The 22,299-nt window shown below is 45.3% G+C and overlaps 1 protein-coding gene across 6 annotated transcripts in view; it reads right to left on the bottom strand.

Annotated features, from left to right (window-relative positions):
• Nucleotides 1-22,299, bottom strand: part of dnajb6b (DnaJ heat shock protein family (Hsp40) member B6b) — a 179,125-nt gene that overhangs the window by 103,052 nt on the left and 53,774 nt on the right. For 5 of the 6 annotated variants that reach the window (XM_085987550.1, XM_085987553.1, XM_085987549.1 and 2 more), the window contains one exon: nt 10,121-10,261. The exons of the other annotated variant lie outside the window; for it this stretch is intronic. In XM_085987550.1, the coding sequence (XP_085843676.1) occupies nt 10,121-10,261 (141 nt within the window). The remainder of the gene's footprint in view (nt 1-10,120; nt 10,262-22,299) is intronic. 6 annotated transcript variants of the gene reach the window in all.

Raw genomic sequence — 22,299 nt, 5'->3', positions numbered from 1 at the left:
ACTGATTTTTAAATTTGCAGTATCGACAATTTTTTTTTTGTTACTTTAACAAAATAGAAACAAATCCTTTGAAAAGTAGGAAAAATAAAGAAATTGTATTTATATTGTGCAGGACTATTAACCAGAATGTTCTAAATTTAGCAGTGGCATCCCCTGGTGGTGGACCAATGTTACAAGGTAGATCTTCCTGTAGATGATTTGCTTTGACTAAGGCAAATTTTAAAAACAGGGCCAAGTTCTCCTTTATACAGCATCTACCAATTGCTACCTTATTTCCTCCTCATTCATATAAAAGGGTTACAGTACAAGAAATATATTGCTTATGCTAAACAGACATTTATGTTCTGCTATAACCACTTGTATTTACACAGTACCTTAAACATAGAAAACATGTGTTTTCTCACATGTCTCTGGTCTTTCAGGAAGTGGCTTCCAAAGTCCCTCTGTCAACGCAAGATTACATTTGTGAAATGGGAGACGTGCACCTCCCTTTGTCAAAGTTTACATTTGGGAAAAGGAAATAAAGGCCAAGGCGCATTTCCAGGTCATCCAAAGGTTCCAGTAGATGCCACGTAAGATGTTGGTATCAGCCAAGACTGAGAAAAGTAGTATAGGCTGTGCTGTGAGGAGGATGCAGAGAAACTCCAGCATGATTTGGACAGGTTGGGTGATTGGGCAGTTGCAGTATAATGTGGATAAATGCGAGGTTATCCACTTTGGTGGCAAAAACAGGAAGGCAGATTATCTGAACGGCAATAGATTGGGAAAAGGGGAAGTGCAACAAGACATGGGTGTCCTTATGCACCAGTCGCTGAAGGTAAGCATGCAGGTGCAGCAGGCTGTTAAAGAAGGCAAATGGTATGTTGGCCTTCATAGCGAGAGGATTAGAGTACAGGAACATGGATGTCTTGCTGCAGTTGTACAGGGCCTTGGTGAGACCACATCTTGAGTATTGTGTGCAGTTTTGGTCACCTTATCTGAGGAAGGATGTTCTTGCCATGGAGGGAGTGCAGCGAAGATTCACCAGACTGATACCTGGGATGGCAGGAATGACGTATGAAGAGAGATTGGGTTGATTAGGCTTATATTCGCTAGAGTTTAGAAGAATGAGAGGGGATCTCATTGAAACTTATAAAATTCTAACAGGACTAGACAGACTAGATGCAGGAAGGATGTTCTCGATGGCGGGGATGTCCAGAACCAGGGGTCACAATCTAAGGATAAGGGGTAAGCCATTTAGGACTGAGATGAGGAGGAATTTCTTCACCCAGACAGTGGTGAACCTGTGGAATTCTCTACCACAGAAGGCAGTTGAGACCAACTTATTAAATATATTCAAGAAGGAGTTAGATATATTTCTTAAGGCTAAGTGGATCAAGGGATATGGGGAGAAAGCAGGGACAGGGTACTGAATTCCAATGATCAGCCATGATCTCATTAAATGGCGGAACAGGCTTAAGGGGCCGAATGGCCTACTCCTATCTTCTATGTTTCTATGCAGGCTAAAATTCATCAAGATGAGGAATGAGTCAACAGGAAGCTCTGCCCACTGCTAAGTTAATGGCCTGCAATCTAACACTGGAGCCACTGACAGTTTTAGGGCAAGCACTAGAAAATACACAGCCAAGGCACACTGTGGCTTATCAAATCAACTTTTAAATTCAGCTATCATCAAATGACAAAAATTGAAGATGTTATTGGTGACTGAAAGATCCTACTGGCCAACTCTTAACTTTGGGAGATGGATTTAAATTTACTGAGTGCCAACACAATACGGCTCCTTGTCCCAACTCTTGTGATGACCTTTGGCATATTTCATCAGAGAAGCTTAGAAACAGTCCTACTTAAATGGATTGGGCTTTTTTTGTACACCCTGCTAGTTGTGTGTATTAGGGTTGAATCTAAAAAAGTGTGTCTGTCATTGCCTGTGTGAAGACTGCTCAAGAGGTCCAGTGGCTTAGGTTTCTTATCTGGGAGTGCAAGGTCCTTATGGACAGGTTCTAGTCATTAATTTGGAAATAACATGAATCAGCAACAGGAAAAACTCTCAGGAGTTCTGAAAAGGTTAAAAGAACTCCAGTGGATAAGTCACCAGGTCTCAATGGTATGTACCCGGGGTTGCTGAAAATGTCAGATAGGAATTGGAAGCATTGATCACAATTTTTCATTCTTCCTTAAATATGAAAATTGCACCATGAGACAGGCGAGTAGCCAATGTAATTTTTTTTTTCCAAGATAGGAATGCTAAAGCACATAGTCAGTTGTGGATAAACTCTTAGAATCCATAATTCAAGATAAAAATAGTGAGCATTTAGAATGCATGCATTAATCTAGGATAGCCAGCACGGGTGTCATGTTTGTCCGCTTTAATAGAGTTTTTTTTTGAAGGAACCGATTGGATAGAACAAGGCAAAGTAGATACAGTGCATATGGATTTCAGAAGCTGTTTAATAAGGTCTCTGGCAAAAAACTTCAAAAAATTCAGGTATATGAGGAAAACATACCAACATGGATATAAAGTTGTTTGACAGACAGGAAAAAGAGTAAATGGGTGTTGGTGCTGCTCAGATTGGAGAAAAGTTGGAAGTGGTGTGCACCAGGGGTTGCTCCTGGGTTCACTTTTGTTCTTGGTATACAAGACCAAGAGAATTTGGAGTTTTATGAATAGAAAGTAACCTTGGTGTTTTGGTGCTGGACATCAACTCAAAAGGTCATGACTTTAAATCCCACATGACATGTTGTGGAATTGAATTTGCAGGCTAGCAGAAGAGCCAACTGGTTCATTAATGTCCGTCACGGTAGAGAATCTGCCACCCCTGCCTGGTGTGGCCTACATGTGACTTCAGTCCCAAAGTATGTGGTTGACTCAATGCCCTCAGAACTCACCTATATCACAAATAAAAATAGGGACATAAAGTACTTTGGGACGTTTGGAGGTTGTGAAAGATGCTATATAAATGCAATTTCTTTTCTTTTCCAAGAGTAACATTAATTAGGCCACAGTTAAGAGGATGTTGTGCAGTTTTGGGTGCCCCACTTAGAAAGGGTATCAAAACTACAGATTCACCAGGAATGGGGAAAAAGAGCTATTAGAAGGCTACAGAGAAGTCAAAGATATGTAATAGAGGTTTATAAAATAATGAAAGATTGAGTATGGAAAGTTCATATCTTTTGGTTTGAAAGTCAATGTACAGTTGACACTAAAATTGTAAATGTCAGTGAATGCAGATATAATCCAGGAAAAATAAGGAGTCTCAAATCAGTTCCAGCTGCTGGTCCTGACAGCATTCATCCAAGGTTAATGGCCAGTGCCATGAGGCTGTACCAAAAACAAATGGAATTTTAGGATGTACTGCTAGAATGATGCAATATAAAACAAAAGGCACTATAATGTCTTTGCACAAAACCTTGGTTGCGCCTCATTTAGAATACAATGTACAGTTTTGGTCACTTTACATGAAGTGACAGAGGCCCTGGAAAAGGTTCAGGAGAGCCATGAGATTGACACCTAGTTTAGAAGCTCTTAGTCATCACAATAGGCTGAGAGAGCTGGGTCCTTTTATTGTAGAAAAGCATAGACCCGATTGAGCTATTTGAATAATGAAGTGATTAGATTGTGTCCGTGTGAATAGACTACTTGAATTAGATAGATTCAGGAGAACAAGGGGATACGAGTAGAAGTTATGTAGGCATACAACTGTCATGAGGGTTATTGACCGTTGGAAAAAGTTGTTCGCTCACGCAACAAGTGGGTTTGCTGCAAGCGTCCAAGAGAGAACTGGACGAGTTCCCGGCTAAGGCAGATATCACTGCGTACAAAATGTGGTGGATGTTGTTTGCTGTGGCTCAGGGTCTCTTGGAACTTTCGCCTTAGAGGGTCACAGAAATTTCCTAGAATTGTTCTTACCCTGAATTAGCCTAAGGTTTTTAAAAATCGGTTTATCTGCCTCTCGGGAGATAATATGGCTGCTGGTGGCGAGGTGCATTGGAAATCATGATGCGCTGTTGCAACATAACTATGGTACAGGTTCGGTGCACCAGCTGGTCTTTTCCGGTCCATCGGCTTCATGTGATCGCACGCTCCACGCCGAGAGGTTATTTTAAAATAGTCACACGTGAACGAGAAGAGGTTAGGGGAAATCTCTCTACGCAGTGGCTTGTGGGAGCATGGACCACTTTGCCAGAGTTGTTGAGGCAGAAACCATTGCATTTGGTTAAAAAAGGGATAAATTGATGAATATTTGAAGCAAAGAATAATACTAAGCTATGGAGAGCAGTACAGTGGGATTCGTTTTGGATTGCTCCATCAAAGGGCTGAAATATAATGTGCTGAATGACTTCTTTCTGCACTCTATACTTCTATTGTTCTGACCCTACATTGGCCTAATCTACTCACTACTATATTCTATGCAAATAGAGACAAAACTTAAATGCACTCAAATGAGTAATATTACAACATTAGATTGTGACAAGATATCAGTTTATCTTTGTACCTCTAATTCATGTGCCACGAGATGAATTCTATAACTGGTGAGAGGAAAATATTGTACTGCTGTCAGTAGCTACATTTGAAAGGGGTACACAAAATTGCTACTCAATGTCTGCTTGAAATTTGAGAGTTGAAAGATCATTTAAACAGTTTAAAAACAGTTTTCAGATGCAAATATTTTATATTGTAAAATTCAAGCCCCTGAAACAATAAGTGGACATTTCAGTTGATCCAGAAGTGGTAATTCTGTTCCGTCATCTCTAAAGAGTGAAAGTGTCTTTCTAAATATGTAATGGGGAGTTAGAGTCATCAGGATGGTTGTTACCATTTGCTTACTTCAGTAAAAGCATTTTATTTCAAATATCTTTAGTAGAGATTTGTAGTAATCCAGCTCCAGCTAGTCCAAACCTTGTAATGAGGGAAAATTGGAATCTGCCCGTTACATTATGCACCACCAACTAAGCTGGATAAGGGCCATAAAGAACTACTGAACAAGATTAAGCAGAGACAGACAGACATCAGGCTCAGAATACAGTCCACAAAGACAACCTAATTTCAACTGGATTTTGAGCTCATTAGGCAGTGAGTTCAAACAATGCTGTAAACAACACAGGACTGAAATTCAATACTCAGCACCATTCAAGGCAGGCAGATTTCTTTGAAAGATGGCCAACCCTGCAAGACCAGAATCAGTTTCCTGGTGATCTAGGAAACAAACAAACTCACATTTATGTAGAACTTTTCACATCCTCATGACACGCCAATGTGATCTGAAACCAATGAATTACTTTTCAAGTGTAGTCACTGTTGTATCATAGGCAAATGTGGCAGCCAATTTGTACACAGCAAGATTCCACAAACCGCAATGAGGTAAAATTACCAGTTAATCGCTTTTGTTGGTTTAGGCATAAAGACACTGGGAGAACTCCACTGCCATTCTTCAAATAGTGCTGTGGGATCTTTTACGTCCAACTTAATAGGCAGGCTGGGCCTCAGTGTATCATCTGCTTCGAAAGATGGCACCCCCAAGAATGCTGCACTCCCTTGGTACTGCACTGGAGGAGTTCAATATATTGGGTTTTAGGCTCTGCATGTGAAAATGGTGCCTTTTACAGGGACTTGAGGCTGATGCAAGAGAGACCATGTGTTATATCTCTTCACATTTGTACAATATCCGATAGCATAATACCCAGAAACCAAATTGCAAGATGATTCCAAAGAGTTCAGAATATTGCCAAGACTAAACTAAAACATCAAATTTGTTGCTCTTTCATTCTGCTCCTATATAAATATTTCAGTTGAGATTATGACAAACAGTGCCAATTCAAGAAACAGACATCAGATAACATTAATTAACATTTCTACAGGCCTTTCAACTCCATTTTGTTGCTATGCAAGAAACCAAGCTTGACTGCCATGATCACTTAAATAAACCAATCCCCTTCACTTATGCAATAAAATTACAAATACAGCCCGATCTCCAGGTGCATTCCATTTGCATATGGAAAAGATCACTCTTAACTGCAAATTCCACAAAATTATACCACTTACTTTATAAACAAATTTTTCAATCATATCTTTATGGCATCTCCACTGGCATCAATTTTGCAATACTAGTTTAACATTTTCCAAGATAAAAATCAAAATCTGGAATTATAACAAATCAAATGCACTGAAAAGAGGGGCAGCTGGGGGTTGGAGGGGAGAATAGAAGACCTGGCTATTTTCTGTGTTACAGTATTCCAAATCATGCAAGAAAAGAACGCAAAGTGAGAGATTGAAAGAGCGCGAGGAAAATTTGTAGGGGAGGGCCTTCAACTATGGCTCATTAATATACTAAACAGATCAGAATTTTAAGATTGGAAAATTAAAATGTCCAGAATGTCTGTTATGCACACAAATACTTAAATTTACATTAAGTTTTCACATGAACAGCTTCTAGTGCTCATTCTGAATAGATATTTAGTTTCTTCACAAAGGTAAGTTTCAACAAGGTAAAAAATATACACGCCACAGCTTGGAGGGAAGTATGGCAGTTAAGATAGCTTTGCAAGTTCTTTTGCACGTAGGACTGAGTGTGCAATTCCTAAAATGAAGCTCCACATCAAATGATGGTTATTTCAACAAGGAATATTTCCCTCTAGTTGAATAAATACACTAGATGAATTTATGAAAATATCCCAAAAGGTCAACTGTTCAAGTATTGAAATATAGAAGTACAGTACCAGAAAGGCTGCAGCCCATCTGGCTACACCCAAAATTAATAACCCTCCCCCCCCCCTCAAATATCTACCCAACACTCCTTTAAATTTCCCCACACTATGGCCTGAATTTTAAAATTAAAGAGCGAGTGGGTTTGGGAGCAGGTGGGTAGTTAAAAGCGCTGAAATTGACAGCACGTCGGGAAGCCGGCTTCAACCCGCCAGCTTCCGCCTTTAACTCGAGTGCATTAGGCTGCGAGTGAGAGACGGAGAGGCAGTTACCTATTTAAACCAATTAAGAGCTAGTTAAGAGGCCTTTTTAAGCTGCGGTTTAAGATTTTACTGGGTGTTCACAGGATTCCCAGGCTTGCTGAACCTCTCCAATGAAAGTAAGGCAAGAGCAGAGCAGCAATTAAGGAAGCTGGACACATGACACTCAAAAAATCCCATACTCAAACTTCATACCTGCTTCCTTGCCTATGGGAAAGGCTTTTGCTAACACCGCTTGTTCTGAGAGTTTGCAGGTGATTTCTACAACATTGGAGGTCACCCTCACTACACTGAAGGATTGTGGGTCTGATCTCTACTTTACAACGGTCATATCAGATCAGCATGGGTGTCGCTTAGGCAGTTTCACCTTGGACCTCAGGGCCCAGAAATTCGGGTCCCCACGCGTGAGTACGTGCTGGGTACTCACGCGTAGGCCCAACGAAAGTGCTGGTTTCGTGCATGCGTGGGAAACCGGAACTTCTGTTCCCTCGAAAGAAGGGGTTGACAGGTGGAACGTGTGCGCATCGAACTTACGTTTTTTTTGGGTTTTTTTTTTTTTTTTTTTTTAAACAAGTTTCTCCGGGAGGGTAAGTCTCCAGCAGTTACACTTTTAAAAAGCAGGCGCAAGGCCTGCTTTTTAACAAGCCCTAAGTGGTGAATTCATTAAAATTAAAACATTTTTCCACAGGTTTATTATTTTTAAATACTTTAAAGAAAGGTAAGTTTATTTTTAGCCCTGTTAGAAAATGTAATTAATTTTTTCAAAAATTTAAATTGTTTAAAAGTTATTTCATGTAATTTAGTTATTTTAAAAATATGATTTTTTTTAAAATGTATTTGAAGTTTGAGTTATGTTTTGGGGCTTATAGTATTTATAGGTTTGACAGCTCCTCCTGTCAAATTTATGAATGAAGCATTCCCTGCTACCATTGGCTCTCCATGGCCCACGTGATCCATGGGGACGCTTCGAACTAACTGCGCCCCTGGGATACGCAAGCACTGCACGCCGGCAGTTGGAGGAGGCCCAGGATCGGAATCCCACGTGGGCCCATAGCTCAACGGCCGGCGCGCAAGGTAAGTGTAGGTCAGGGGCTTGCACCCGCAGGAAGCCCCTGACCGAATTTCTGGGCCAGATGAGGACCATGATGAGCACCAGCAGGAGCGGCAGTAGCTTTCTCCTCAGCGACCTGCCGCTCCACAGGAGAGGGGATGAGCACAGGGGTGCACCTCGCAGGAGGCGACATCCCCAACACATGGTATATAGGCAGAGGATCAGCTTTCTGGACATGACTGAACACCATGCCTCAGGAGGCTCAGGGTCTCGCGTCAGGTTGTGGCAAACAGTTGTAGCTTGTTGGAAGACGACCTGCTGCCAAGTGGACCTGGCGGACCTGCGTTACCAGTGGCTGTCCAAGTCACCACTGCCCTCAACTTCTTCGCCTCAGGCTCCTTCCAGGGATCTGCAGGAAATATTTGCAGGATCTCACATTCGGCTGTCCTCAAATGCATCACCCAGGTGACCGATGCCATGCTTGCATGGGCAGGCACTTATGTACACTTTGCCACCGATGAAGCCAGTCAGAATGAGCAGGCGCTCAGCTTTGCAGCTCTGGCTGGCTTCCCACAGGTGCAGGGCATCGTCAACTGCACAGATGTGCCCATCAAGGCACCCCCAGATCACCAGGAGTGCTCGTGAACCATAACTGCATCAATGTGCAGCTTATCTGCAACCACAAAAAGATCATGCATGTGTGTACCAGATTCCCAGGGAGCTGTCATGATTCATTCATCCTGCGCCAGTCCACCCTCCCTCAGCTCTTCTCTTCGCAGCTCTGACCAGACTTACCGGTTGGCTGCTTGGAGACAAGGGGTATCCATTGAAGACACGGCTGCTAACACCCTTAAGGTGGCCATGCAATGAGGCCGAAGAGCGCTACAATCAAAGCCAAATAACGACAAAATGTGTAATCGTGCAAGCAGTCAGGATGCCTGGACAGATCTGGAGGAGCCCTTCAATGCGCACCAGCGAGGGTCTCCAGAATGATAATGGTATACTGCGTTCTGCACAACACAGCGCAGCAACAAGGATTGGAGCTGCTGGAGGAGCAAGACGCAGAGCCTCTTTGGAGGAGGGGGGACAGGAGAACAAATTTGATGTGGATATGGCATCAGCTTTTAGTTAGGTTGCACCATTGCACCCAGATGCTGAACCAACTTCCCCACCACCTACACAAAGCAGGTCGCACCCAGCCATTGCTTGCAGTTAAGCCATGTCTTACCATTCATTACAACTAACAAGGCCACTTGCCAGGCAAAAATAGGCAAGACAGGAAGACAGGAAAGTGGTGCAAGAAATAATTTTAGGTGCATTCAAATAATGTAAACTAAAAAGTGTAATATTGCCTAACACACCTATCTGCATCTAGAATTCTTTCATCTTCCTCCCACTTCTACATCTTGCAACCCCTGTGGCTTCAGCAGGGGTAGAGGCAGACTGCTCACTTCCCTGCTGACTGCTTAGATGCTCTTGGCCAAAGACTGCTCCTCCTGCACCTGTGCAGGGGCAGACTCTGCCATCAGGAGACGAGGTAGCATGTGGGGCTCTGACTGAGAGGAGGGCAATGGGGGAGAAGTGGAAGTGCTTTGAGCAGAGTCCCCACTTCCATGTCCCCTTTCACCATCATCCCTCTCATGGCCCACCCGCACTTCCCTGCTAGCAAGGAGCTAGAGAGCACTTTGCTGCACATCAGTGGGGCATGAACGGCCAAATCTAGGTTTCTATCCATCCTAGTTAAGGTGGCATTCAGTGTGCAAGCTGTTGCAGAGCAAGCATGCATTAGTTTGAATGCTGCATTTGATGCTCCATGCAGGTGGCCACCTTTTCCATGGACGAACACATCATAGCCATGGCCTGCGATATCATGCCAGTCATGCTGGAAATGAACTCCTCTACTCTCCCCGCAAGCAAGCACAGCATGGCTGGAAATCCTGCCAGAGCCTCACGCATTTTCTGTTGCACCTCCAGAATCATGCTCTTTGTTGATGACCCCCACCGGGAGCGCCCTTCCACAAGGACTCTCCATTGCTGTCCCTGTCTGCATCATCTGCTCCTGCTCACGTGATGTGTGAAACAGCAGATGACAACACTACTTTGACTTACTGGTCCCACCGACGTGTGTATCTTCACTGGAGCTTGGTGTGCATGGGTCCTGTGATGGTGCACCCTCAGAGTCCACGACCTCTTCTGAGGAGTCTTCCTCCTCCTCCTCTGGCTGGACTGTCTGGGGGGCACTTGATGGGCCTGAATGAGATAAAGATATGAATTAAAACTGTTATGATAAGAATGTTTTAAGTGACCATTATGCACGTGATCATATTTCACTGGCTGCTGCCATCAAGTTAACATGAGTGAAAAGAAACAACTTCATATCTATAGCGCCTTTCACGAAAAGCAGACGTCTCAAAGCGCTACAGCCAATGAAGTACTTTTGGAGTGCAGTCACTGTTGTAATGTGTATTGCGCACAGCAAGCTCCCAGAAACAGCAATGTGACAATGACCAGTTAATCGTTTTTTTTTTTTTTTTTTTTTTAGTGATTTTGATGGAGGGATAAATATTGGCCAGGACACCGGGGGTAACTCCCCTGCTCTTCGAAATAGTGCCATGGGATCTTTTACATCCACTTCAGTGTGTAGACGGGGCCTCGGTTGAACGTCTCATCTGAAATACGGCACTCCCTCAGTACTGCACTGGAGTGTCAGCCTAGATTTATGTGCTTAAGTCCCTGGAGTGGGACTTGAACCCACAACCTTCTGACAGAGGTGAATGTGCTACCCACGGAGCCACAACTGACACTGCTGTTATATGCCATGTGGCTGTGATATTTAAAGTTGGGAGTTTCCAGTCTCTCCATCTCTCACCACCTCTTCTGCAGCAGTCAGTGGTGTCATGACTGGAGGGTCACCTCCAGTTCTCTGCTCTCTTCTCCTGCAAGGAGGGAAACAAGAGGCCTTTGAGTGAGAGTCATGGAATGAGTGGAAGGGATGGATGGACAACATCTGTAGAGGGTGACCGAGGGAGAGGCGTGGCATTGCATTAAGATGAGGGTGCGTGTCAGTGGTAGATGGTCAGATGGGGATACGAGTAAGTGCATAGACAGAGAGGGATAGGTGCACATGCAAGGTAGGTTGGTGTGGGGAGTGATGTGCAGCAGTAGGCTTGGGAAGGCAGAGGGGGTTGGGGTGACACATCAGGATGTAGTTGAATGTGGCATTGTACTCGCCTTTCCTGACCTCATGAGGTCATTAAAGTGCTTCCTGCACTGGATCCACAACCTGGCTACCACACGCCTGCTGTTCACTTCTGTCTGGATCTCCAGCCTTGCCTTCTTGGTCTCGGCAGCTGGCCTCTTCCTCGTATCAGCAGGGAATAGGACCTCCCTGCGGGCCCAGACTCCTTCAAGCAGGAATTCCAGAGACGCATCACTGAATCTAGAGGCAGCTTTTTGGTGCTGAGTCTGCATAGTTTGATTCTCCAGCAATGTAAATTTCTTTAGCAACAAGCAATTCACTATCAACTTGGCTTCCAGTCAGACAGGGAGCACTCTGGGGCAGACAGCAGCTGCAGGTAAGGAGCCTGCAGCTGCTCGTGGGAGTGTGGGGACATTCAATCCAAGGGAGGAAGGCAAGCTTTGGGGGGATTGGGGGGGGGGGGAAGAAGCACTCCTGCTCCTCCTGGAGCACAAATAGTGCTGCAAAGGCACTTACCGTCTCCCCAAAGGAGTCCTCATCTCCCTTGAGCTGCCGGGTTTCCAGAGTCCTGGGAAACCCAACCAGCTAGGGTTAAACCTGTAAAAGGTTAGATCTGAGGCTGCGAGCCTCATCAAAATATTTAAATGGACAACCCACCTCCTGGGAGCAGGTTGGCTGTCCACCCCTTGTCCCACATGCATTAAACCCAGAAATGGTTGGGTTGGAGGTGCCTTTGAAATTTTTTTTAAAATTAACATCTCACCTGACCTTAACCCACCTGTTTTTGGGGGTTAAAAATTCATCCCCAAGTATCTGACCTATTCATTACAAATTTTAAACCCAGGTGACTGGAAATTAATCTAGCTGTTCATGAGCACTACCCAAGAGAAGCAGAACATTTCAAAAGTTAAGAAACTATTGCTGAAATTGGTTACTAAGTTACATCTATTTTAGTGAAGAAAAGACAATAAAATGGCACAAACATTTTTTCTGGTACAAATGGCCAATCACTGCTGATGAGTGTGGGGGGGGGGGGGGGGGGGGGGGGGAGGGGGGGGGGCTGCGGGAAGTCAAGTGCTGTTGAGAAGTTCTCATATATGCAATGGAGCAAGGAAGATCAAACAGCAGCACATTTCAAGCAATTTTCCCCATAGGATGAACAACAGGCATGATCTCATTCTTGCTCTCCATATACATCTTCCAAGAACAATTTGAACACTATGTAATAAATTCAAGTTATGCTCCAACTGACTTTACAGAGGCTTTTTACTGGTAAACATCAAAAACAGAAAAATGTCACTCAGGAAAAGAATCACTAATTGTATGCAACATATTTCGTGCAGTGGAGGCTAACGTGGCAAGTTTTTTTCAAAAAGAGTCACCTCCAGTGGTTGGCCACATGTTTAGAGTGCCCAGTTTTGATACATAATTAGGAGTGTATGTACACTGTGCCTAGAAATAAGTACTGGCTGCAATACTAACTTTGAACATGGGCAAAGCATCTCTCCAACCTCATGGCAAGCTCTTCCAGTGAAGATGCCCAAGGATAAGAGTTGACAGTAGGATTTTAGCTCCAAAATTGGCCCACGCCCCATGGATAAAAGGCTAGTTTTATAGCGGATAGCCTCACCTAGCAGCAAAGCCTCACCTCTGAGCGGCAATTCCCAACTGCAAGAGGAGCCAACACAAGAGTACCATGAGGCAAGGAGAACACTAGTCAAAGCAAGAACAGTGGCATGGAGTACCCATTTAAAAGGATTTAAATAGTGCTTTAACTGTACCACTTGTATCTACTTAGACGGAAATCTTAAATAGCTCGGTAAGAGTTATCTGAAAGATTCATAGACTTTATAAATTACTGTTTTCTAACATAGCAGGTTAATGAGACATCAAATTACTGTTTTCTAACATAGCAGGTTAATGAGGAGACCTGGGGTAACTAGCTATTTAATTTAGTCTTTTATTCATGGCCTTGATACAGCATTACACCTCCATGTATAGGGAGCACCTGGACCTCAGTCTACAAAGTTGCCAAAAAATTCAATACTAGTCCCAGGGTTTCAAGAGGGCTAAATTTGCACAAATGGCAGAGGAGCTAAATCAGGATAATTGGGCAGAGATAGTAATACAGTATGAAAAATTAAATCTTTAAAACCAAAAGGTAAAGTCGTAAAAGCAGGAATAAATTGTCAGTAAACATATTTGAAAGTTCTTTCTGAATGTACGCAGCATTCGTAACAAAATTGACGAGTTGACGGTGCAAATAACTACACATGGGTATGATCTGGTGGCCATTACGGAAACATGGCTACAAAATAATCATGACTGGGAACTAAACATACAAGGGTATTTGACAATTAGGAAGGACAGACAGGAAGGAAAGGGAGGTGGGGTTGCTATGTTAATCAAGGATGGAATCACTGCAATAGTCAAATGATATTGGGTCAAAGGATCAGGATAGTGAAACAGTTTGGGTGGAGATAAGGAATAATAAGGAGAAAAAGTCACTAGTGGGCGTAGCCTATAGGCCTCCTAACAGTTGCAACTCTGTTGGTCGGAGTATAAATCGGGAAATAGTTGGGGCTTGTAATAAGGGAACAGCTATAATCATGGGGGATTTTAACTTTCATATTGACTGGACTAATCAAATTGGGCATGGCAGCATTGAGGAAGAGTTCATAGAGTGTATTAGGGACAGGTTCCTTGAGCAGTATGTAACTGAACCAACCAGGGGGCAGGCAATCTTAGATCTGGTCCTGTGAAATGAGACAGGATTAATAAAAAATGTCCTAGTAAAGAATCCCCTTGGAATGAGTGACCATAATATGGTTGAATTCCAAATTCAGTTGGAGGGTGAGAGAGTTGGATCTCAAACCAGCATACTAAGCTTAAATAAAGGAGACTATGAAGGTATGAGAGTAGAATTGACTAAAGTGGACTGGGAAAACAGATTAAAGTGTAAGACGGTACAAGAGCAGTGGTCTACATTCAAGGAGATATTTCACATCTTTCAAGATAAATATATTCCACTGAGGAAAAAGGGGAGTAAAAGAAAAAAGACAGCCATCCGTGGCTTAGTAAAGTAATAAAGGATAGTATTCGACTGAAAACAAGGGCATATAAATTAGCCAAATCTAGTGGGAGGATAGAAGATTGGGAAGCATTTAAAAGCCAGCAAACAATAACTAAAAGATTAATTAAGAAAGGGAAGATAGATTATGAAAGTAAACTAGCAAAAAATATAAAAACAGATAGCAAGAGTTTCGGCAGCTATATAAAAAGAAAAAGGGTGGCTAAAGTGAACGTTGGTCCCTTAGAGGATGGGACCGGGAAACTAGTGGTGGGGAACATGGAGATGGCAAAGACGTTGAACAAATATTTTGTATCAGTCTTTACAGTAGAGGACACTAAATATATCCCAACACTGGACAAACAGGGGGCAATTGGGGGGGGGGGGGGGGGAGGAAAGGAGCTAAACACAATTAAAATCACTAAGGAGATGGTACTCAGTAAAATAATGGGACTTAAGGCGATAAATCCCCCGGACCTGATGGCCTACATCCTAGGGTCTTGAGAGAAGTGGCGGTAGGGATTGTGGATGCATTGGTGATCATTTTCCAGAACTCCCTGGACTCAGGAAAGGTCCCGGCAGATTGGAAAACTGCTAATGTAACACCCTTATTTAAGAAGGGAAGTAGACAAAAAGCTGGAAACTATAGACCAGTTAGCCTAACATCTGTGGTTGGCAAAATGTTGGAGTCCATTATTAAGGAAACAGTAACAGAGCATTTGGATAAACATAATTTAATAGGACAGAGTCAGCATGGTTTTACAAAGGGGAAGTCATGTTTGACAAATTTGCTCGAATTCTTTGAGGATGTAACATACAGGGTGGATAAAGGGGAACCAGTGGATGTAGTGTATTTGGACTTCCAAAAGACATTTGACAAGGTTCCACACAAAAGATTGCTGCTCAAGATTTAAAAAATCACAGGATTGGAGGTAATATACTGGCATGGGTGGAAGATTGGCTATCTAACAGAAAACAAAGAGTTGGGATAAATGGTTTGTTCTCGGGCTGGCAATCAGTGGCTAGTGGTGTTCCGCAGGGGTCAATGCTGGGACCCCAACTCTTTACAATCTATATTAACGATTTGGAGGAAGGGACCGAGTGCAACATATCCAAGTTTGCCGACGATACAAAAATGGGAGGGAAAGCAGCGAGTGAGGAGGACATAAAAAACCTGCAAAAGGACATAGACAGGCTAAGTGAGTGGGCAGAGATTTGGCAGATGCAATATAATGTTGGAAAGTGTGAGGTTATGCACTTTGGCAGAAAAAAATCAAAGAGCAAGTTATTATCTAAATGGAGAGAAACTGCAAAGTGCTACAGTACAAAGGGATCTGGGGGTCCTGGTGCATGAAACACAAAAAGTTAGTCAGCAGGTGATCAGGAAGGCCAATGGAATCTTGGCTTTTATTGCAAGGGGGATGGAGTATAAAAACAGGGAAGTCTTGCTGCAGTTATACAGGGTATTGGTGAGGCCACACCTGGAATACTGCGTGCAGTTTTGGTTTCCATATTTAAAAGATATACTTGCTGTCGAGGCGGTTCAGAGAAGGCTCACTCGGTTGATTCCAGAGATGAGGGGGTTGACATATGAGGAAAGGTTGAGTAGGTTGGGACTCTACTCATTGGAGTTCAGAAGAATGAGAGGCTATCTTATCGAAACATAAGATTGTGAGGGGGCTTGATCGGGTGGATGCGGTGAGGATGTTTCCACTGATGGGGGAGACTAGAACTAGGGGGCATAATCTTAGAATAAGGGGCTGCTCTTTCAAAACTGAGATGAGGAGGAACTACTTCACTCAGAGGGTGGTAGGTCCATGGAATATGCTGCCCCAAAAAGCTGTAGAAGCTACATCATTACATAAATTTAAAACAGAAATAGACAGTTTCCTAGAAGTAAAGGGAATTAAGGGTTATGGGGAGTGGGCAGGAATTTGGACATGAGTCTAGGTTCGGATCGGTCATGGCCCTGTGGGTAGCGGAGCAGGCCCAGGGGCCGTGTAGCCTGATCCTGCTCCTATTTCGTGTGTCTAATTCGGTTAGATTCAGGAGATGGTTCTGTGATAGTGGATTGGCGGTTAGGATCAGATCAGCCATGATCTTATTGAATGGCGGAGCAGGCTCGAGGGGCCGATTGGCCTACTCCTGCTCCTATTTCTTATGTTCTTATGTAAAAGAAAACAACTCACGAGAATAGGGATAGGTACTGTGCACAACTCAGCAGTCAAAAGATCAGTAGAAAGGAAAGTTGTGGATAACTGTGGCAGCAATTGTAAAATCTCTAGTTAAGTTAGAAGTCAGAGGACTGTATAGAGCTGCTAAAAGAATTCCTCAGGGCATCAGGAGTCACTCCTGATGACTGGAGGGGACTAATGAACCGATATTCAAAAAGAGCAAGCAGTCAGAATTGTGAGGTTATAGGCCCATTAGCTTGATGTTAGATGTAGGAATGTTGCTCGAAGGGAATATTAGGGATGCCCTTTACCACCACCTTGACAGGAGTTATTGGCACGCAACATGACTTCTGGAAAACAGGGTCAGGTCATGCCTACCTGGTTGAATTTTGAGAGATTACCAGGTTGATGGATGAAGGCATCCCAGTAGACATTGTATATTTGGACTTCCAAAAAGCTTCTGATAGGGTGTCTCACAATAAGCTGCTCTACAAGAGAGTTCTGTGGATTGGAGGGCAGATCCTGGGTTGGATAGGAAATTGGTTGGGCTCTTGTAGACAGAGGGTTGTAATTAATGGTAGTGCCTCCGTGTGGTGTCCTGCAGGAAACAGTATAAGGGCCATTACTCTTCACACTATAATTATCTGGATGAAGGTGACAGGGTTATTGTCCTCCTTCTTCTTAGGCAGTCCCTCAGAACTAAGGATGACTTGCTTCCACATTAAAAATGAGCTCGCAGGTGGCTGATTAGTCCAATGCGGGACCTACAGTCTCTGTCACAGGAGGGGCAGACGGTGGTTGAAGGGGTGGGTGGGTGGGGTGCTTGGGTTGACGTGCGCTCCTTGCGCTTGGCTTCCGGCGAAGAGACTCGAGGTGTTCGGCACCTTCCCGGATGCTTCTCCCCCACTTTGTGCGGTCTTGGTCCAGGGATTCCCAGGTGTCGGTGGGGATGTTGCACTTTTTCAAGGAGGCTTTGAGGGTGTCCTTGAAGCGTTTCCTCTACCCACCTGGGGCTCTCTTGCCGTGCCGGAGCTCCGAGTAGAGCGCTTGTTTTGGGAGTCTTGTATCGGGCATGCGGACAATGTGACCTGTCCATCGGAGCTGATCGAGCGTGATCAGAGCCTTGATGCTGGGGATGTTGGCCTGAGCAAGAACACCGACGTTGGTGCGTCTATCCTGCCAATGGATTGGCAGGATCTGCAGAGGCAGCGTTGGTGGTACCTCAGTGCTTTGAGGTGCCTGTTGTACATGGTCCATGTCTCTGAGGCATACAGCAGGGCAGGTATCACTGCTGCCCTGTAGACCATGAGCTTAGTGCCGGGTTTGAGATCCTGGTCTTCAAACACTCTCTTCCTCAGGCGACCAAAGGCTGCACTGGCACACTGAAGGCGGTGTTGGACTTCGTCGTCGACGTCTGCCCTTGTTGACAGTCGGCTCCCGAGGTATGGAAAGTGGTCCACGTTGTCCAAGGCCTTGTCATGGATTTTGATAATGGGGGGGCAGCACTGTGTGGCGGGGGCAGGTTGGTAGAGGACCTTTGTCTTACGGATGTTTAGTGTAAGGCCTATGCTCTCGTATGCTTCGGTGAAGGTGTTTACGATGGTTTGGAGTTCGACCTCCAAGTGAGCGCAGATGCAAGCATCGTCTGCATACTGTAATTCGACGACAGAGGATGGGACGACCTTGGATCGGAATGGGAGGAGACGGAGGTTGAACAGTTTCCCGTTTGTTCTGTAAATTAGCTCCACTCGAGTGGGGAGCTTACTGAGGGCGAGATGGTGCATTGCAGCAAGGAAGATTGAGAGCGTTGGTGCGACGACACAGCCTTGCTTGACCCCGGTTCGTACGTTAATTGGGTCTGTGGTGGAACCGTTGGTCAGGATCACGGCTTGCATGTCGTGAAGCAGGCGGAGGATAGTGACAAACTTTTGAGGGCAGCCAAATTTGAGGAGGACACTCCATAATCCCTCACGGTTGAGTGTCGAAGGCCTTTGTGAGATCAAAGAAGGCCTTGTACAGTGGTTGGTGCTGTTCCCTGCATTTCTCTTGTAATTGACGTGTGGTGAAGATCATGTCCATTGTGCCCCTTAGTGGGCAGAATCCGTATTGCGACTCTGGGAGGAGCTCTTCGGCCACTGGGAGAAGGCGATTGAGGAGGATTTTGCGATGACTTTCCCTGTGGCAGATAGCAGGGAAACTCCTCTGTAATTACCGCAATCGGACTTGTCACCTTTCTTGAAGATGGTCACAATTACGGCGTCTGAGATCCCCTGGCATGCTCCCCTCCTTCCAGATAAATGAGTTCATGAATTCGTGCCAGTAGAGCTTCTCCGCTATGCTTTAGTGCCTCGGCAGGGATTCTATCTGCTGCTGCGGCCTTGTTGTTCTTCAGTTGTCGGATGGCCTTTTCAACCTCATGCCGGGCTGGGGTTGTGCTGAGATGGTGGTGGGTAGCATGCTGTGGGATGGAGTTGAGGACACTCATGTTGAAGGCAGAGTCGTGGTTAATGAGATCTTCGAAGTGCTCCTTCCAGCGGGCACGGACTGCTTCCCTGTCCTTGATGAGTACCTCTCCATTCTTGGCTCGCAGTGGGGAAGGGCCTTGGGTGCTTGGGTCGCAGATGGTCTTGACTGCGCTAAAGAATCCACACACGTCGTGGTTGTCGGCTAGCTGCTGGATCTCCTGCGCTTTCTCGACCCACCATCTGTTCTTTAGGTCGCGAGTTTTTGTTGGACCTCGGCCTTCAGGCTTCTGTAGAGCTGCTTTCTTGCTCTCGAGTTCTGTTGCTGTTTCCAGATCAGAAATGCCTTGCGCTTGCGGCTTATTAGCTCCTGGATCTCCTGGTCATTCTCGTCAAACCAGTCTTGGTGTTTCCTGGTTGAATGACCGAGCGTCTCTTCACAGGTGCTGATTGTGGAGGCCTTGAGTGCAGACCAGACGCTGTGGGCACTGTGTCTCTGCAACACTGGGAGTCATCAGGTTGTTTGTGAGGCGCAGGCTGAATAGGGCTCCTCCAGCGTTAATTTTCCTGCGACATTGTTTCTGTTGCCGCCGCTGTTTTGGGGCTACATTGATGGAGATGACAAAGGATTAGGCGGTGGTCTGTCCAGCAGTCATCAGCTCCTGTCATAGCGCGGGTGATGCGGACGTCCTTGCGGTCCCTCGCTCAGACGATGACATAGTCTAGCAGATGCCAGTGCTTGGAACGAGGGTGCTGCCATGAAGTCTTGTACTCGTCTCTCTGACGGAACAAGGTGTTGGTTATAACAAGGCCATGTTCTAAGCATTTCGACAGGAGGAGGGTACCGTTGGAGTTGGCTTTCCCTACCCCCTCTCTGCCAAACACACCTCTCCAGAGGTCTGTGTTCTTTCCAACTCTGGCGTTGAAGTCGCCAAGGAGGATCAGCTTGTTGCCCGTTGGGACTCTGGACAGGGATTGTTCGAGGCTGGAGTAGAATTCCTCTTTGGTCTCGTCTGTGGCTTCCAGTGTTGGGGCGTACGCACTGATGACCGTAGCGCACTGGTTTCGGGCTAGGGTGAGTCGAAGAGTCATGAGGCGCTCGTTTACACCACTAGGGGAGTCTCTGAGACGCCCGACCAGTTCATTTTTTTTATGGCGCAGCCTACCCCATGGAGGCGGCGTTCTTCTTCGGGTTTGCCTTTCCAGAAGGTGGTGTAACTACCACCTTGCTCCTTGAGCTGGCCTTCCCCTGCCCACCGAGTCTCACTTAGGGCGGCGATGTCAATGTCGAAGCGTCTGAGCTCCCGGGCAACGATAGCAGTACGGCGTTCCGGTCTGTCACTGTTGGGGGTTGTCCATGAGGGTCCTGACATTCCAGGTCCCGAACTTCATTTTAAAGGGTGGAAGATGCCCGTGCGTGAATTCTTTTAACGTGGGGTGGCCGTTGCACACCAGCTACCACACGGGCTTGACAGAGCAAGGTCTTGATCCAATGGCAAGGGGATCCAAGACGATTGGAGACCAGGCTCTGCGACAACGGCCTAGCACACACACACACAAACATAATGCTACCGTCCTCCTCCCTCCTTCCCGTAGGTCCTCTCTGCCTGAGTTTCGTACGATGCATTGTGGTCCTCCCGACCTTGCTGTTGGCCCGTGCCGCACCTTCCCTGGGCCCCGACCCCGCTGTTGGTCCACGCTGCGCCGCTCCTGGGCCTTGACCTCGCTGCTGGGCTCGTCCTCGCTCCTGGGTCCCGGACATGAATGATGTTGTCTCTCACAGGATCAAATTAGCATTGATATTCTCGCTTTGGGAGCTAAGTTTAAGTGAAGAGCCAGTGCTCACTGAGAACAAAGAACAGGCATGGTCGGGGGGATGGGCAGTTGGCTCAGGTAACTTTAACCTTGCAGCTTGAACTTGCAGTTAGGGATAAAAATGCACCCACTATTAGAGCCAGAGGAACTTAAACAGCAGAAGAGAGGAGACTGGGGGAAAGAGAGCAAAGGATGGCAATGGATCGTCAAGGATGGCAAAGGAGCTGCCAGCACAGGAGCCACAAGACTTATTGTCCACAAGTTTGCCGATGACAGATCTGTGCTGGAGTCGGAACCTTTAAGAAAAGATTACAAACTGATCTAGAAGTGATGGGAGTATGGCCCCGCATCCGGCAGATGACATTTAATGTTGACAATTGTTGCGTGATGCATGTTGAATTAAAGTCTGTTGAAAGGGGAGAAAGGGAAGAGAGCTGTGTGTTATAGCGCAGAGTATCTAAAAGGTCCACAACTAGTGCTGAGAGGCCATAACAAAAGCAAATAGGTTATTAGAATGCATAGCTTGGACAAAACAATAAGCACCATAGTGTCCCTGTACAAAATGCTGGTTAGGTCCAATCAAGAATGCTGGGAGATATATGCCCGAGAAAAGGTTCAGGAGGGTCACTGGATTAATACCTCATCTAAAAACCCTGAGCTATCACGATAGGCTGAGGGAACTGGGTCTCTATGGCTAAAAGGGTTAAATTGCGTGGATAGGTTGCTTAGACTAGGTTTGTATTCCCTTATATAGCTGATGTAATTGAGGATTTTATGATTAAACATAGGGTAGATAGAGAAACTATTTCTGGGGGTGGGGGGGGGTGTCAAGAACAAGGGGGCATAACATTAAAATTAGAGCTAGGCAGTTCAGGGGTGACATCAGGAAGCACTTCTTTGCGCAAAGGGTAGTGGAAATCTGGAACTCTTCCTCAAACAGGTGTTGAGGCTAGTTCAACTGAAAATTTCACCAGAGATGGGTAGGTTTTTGTTAGGCAAGGGTATTAAGGGTTACAGAACAAAAGCAAGCAAATGGAATTAAGATACAGATCAGCCCTGATCTAATTGAATGACAGAACAGGCCCAAGGGGTTGATTGCCCTACTCCTGTTTCTATAGTACTATGTTCTAAAAAAGCACAGATTTCAGAGGCCGGATTAAAGTATTGAGCTGATGAAGGGACTAGGATGGGTATAGGTGGACAGGTTATTAGAATTAGGTAAGTTAGGGAGAACAAGGTGACATGCATACAAGCTGCATAAACAACCTTAGATGCCAGGAGGCTTTCCCTGCCCCTCCCCCCCGCCCCCACCCAAAGAGGATTATTGACTTTGGAATAGGTTGCTAACTCGTTCAGTGGATGCAGACTCGTTGTAAATGTTGAAAAGGAAGCTGGACGAATTCCTGCAGGAGACAGACATCGCTGCGTACAAAAAGGTAGTTGGGATGCTGGGTAATGTAGCTTATGGTCAATTGTTATCTCCTAGATCTTGTTTTTAAAGGTCTTCAGGACTCGGGAGAGGCATCTCCCAAAATTCTTCAACCCCTCCCATCCTCCCCGGAAATGGC

The sequence above is a fragment of the Somniosus microcephalus genome, chromosome 5, assembly GCF_052327205.1.
Source record: "Somniosus microcephalus isolate GS21.2 chromosome 5, FLI_Smic_1.0, whole genome shotgun sequence".
Lineage (NCBI taxonomy): Eukaryota > Metazoa > Chordata > Chondrichthyes > Squaliformes > Somniosidae > Somniosus > Somniosus microcephalus.
Note: the sequence above shows the minus strand (reverse complement) of the source record. Positions and strands in the feature narration are given on the sequence as shown.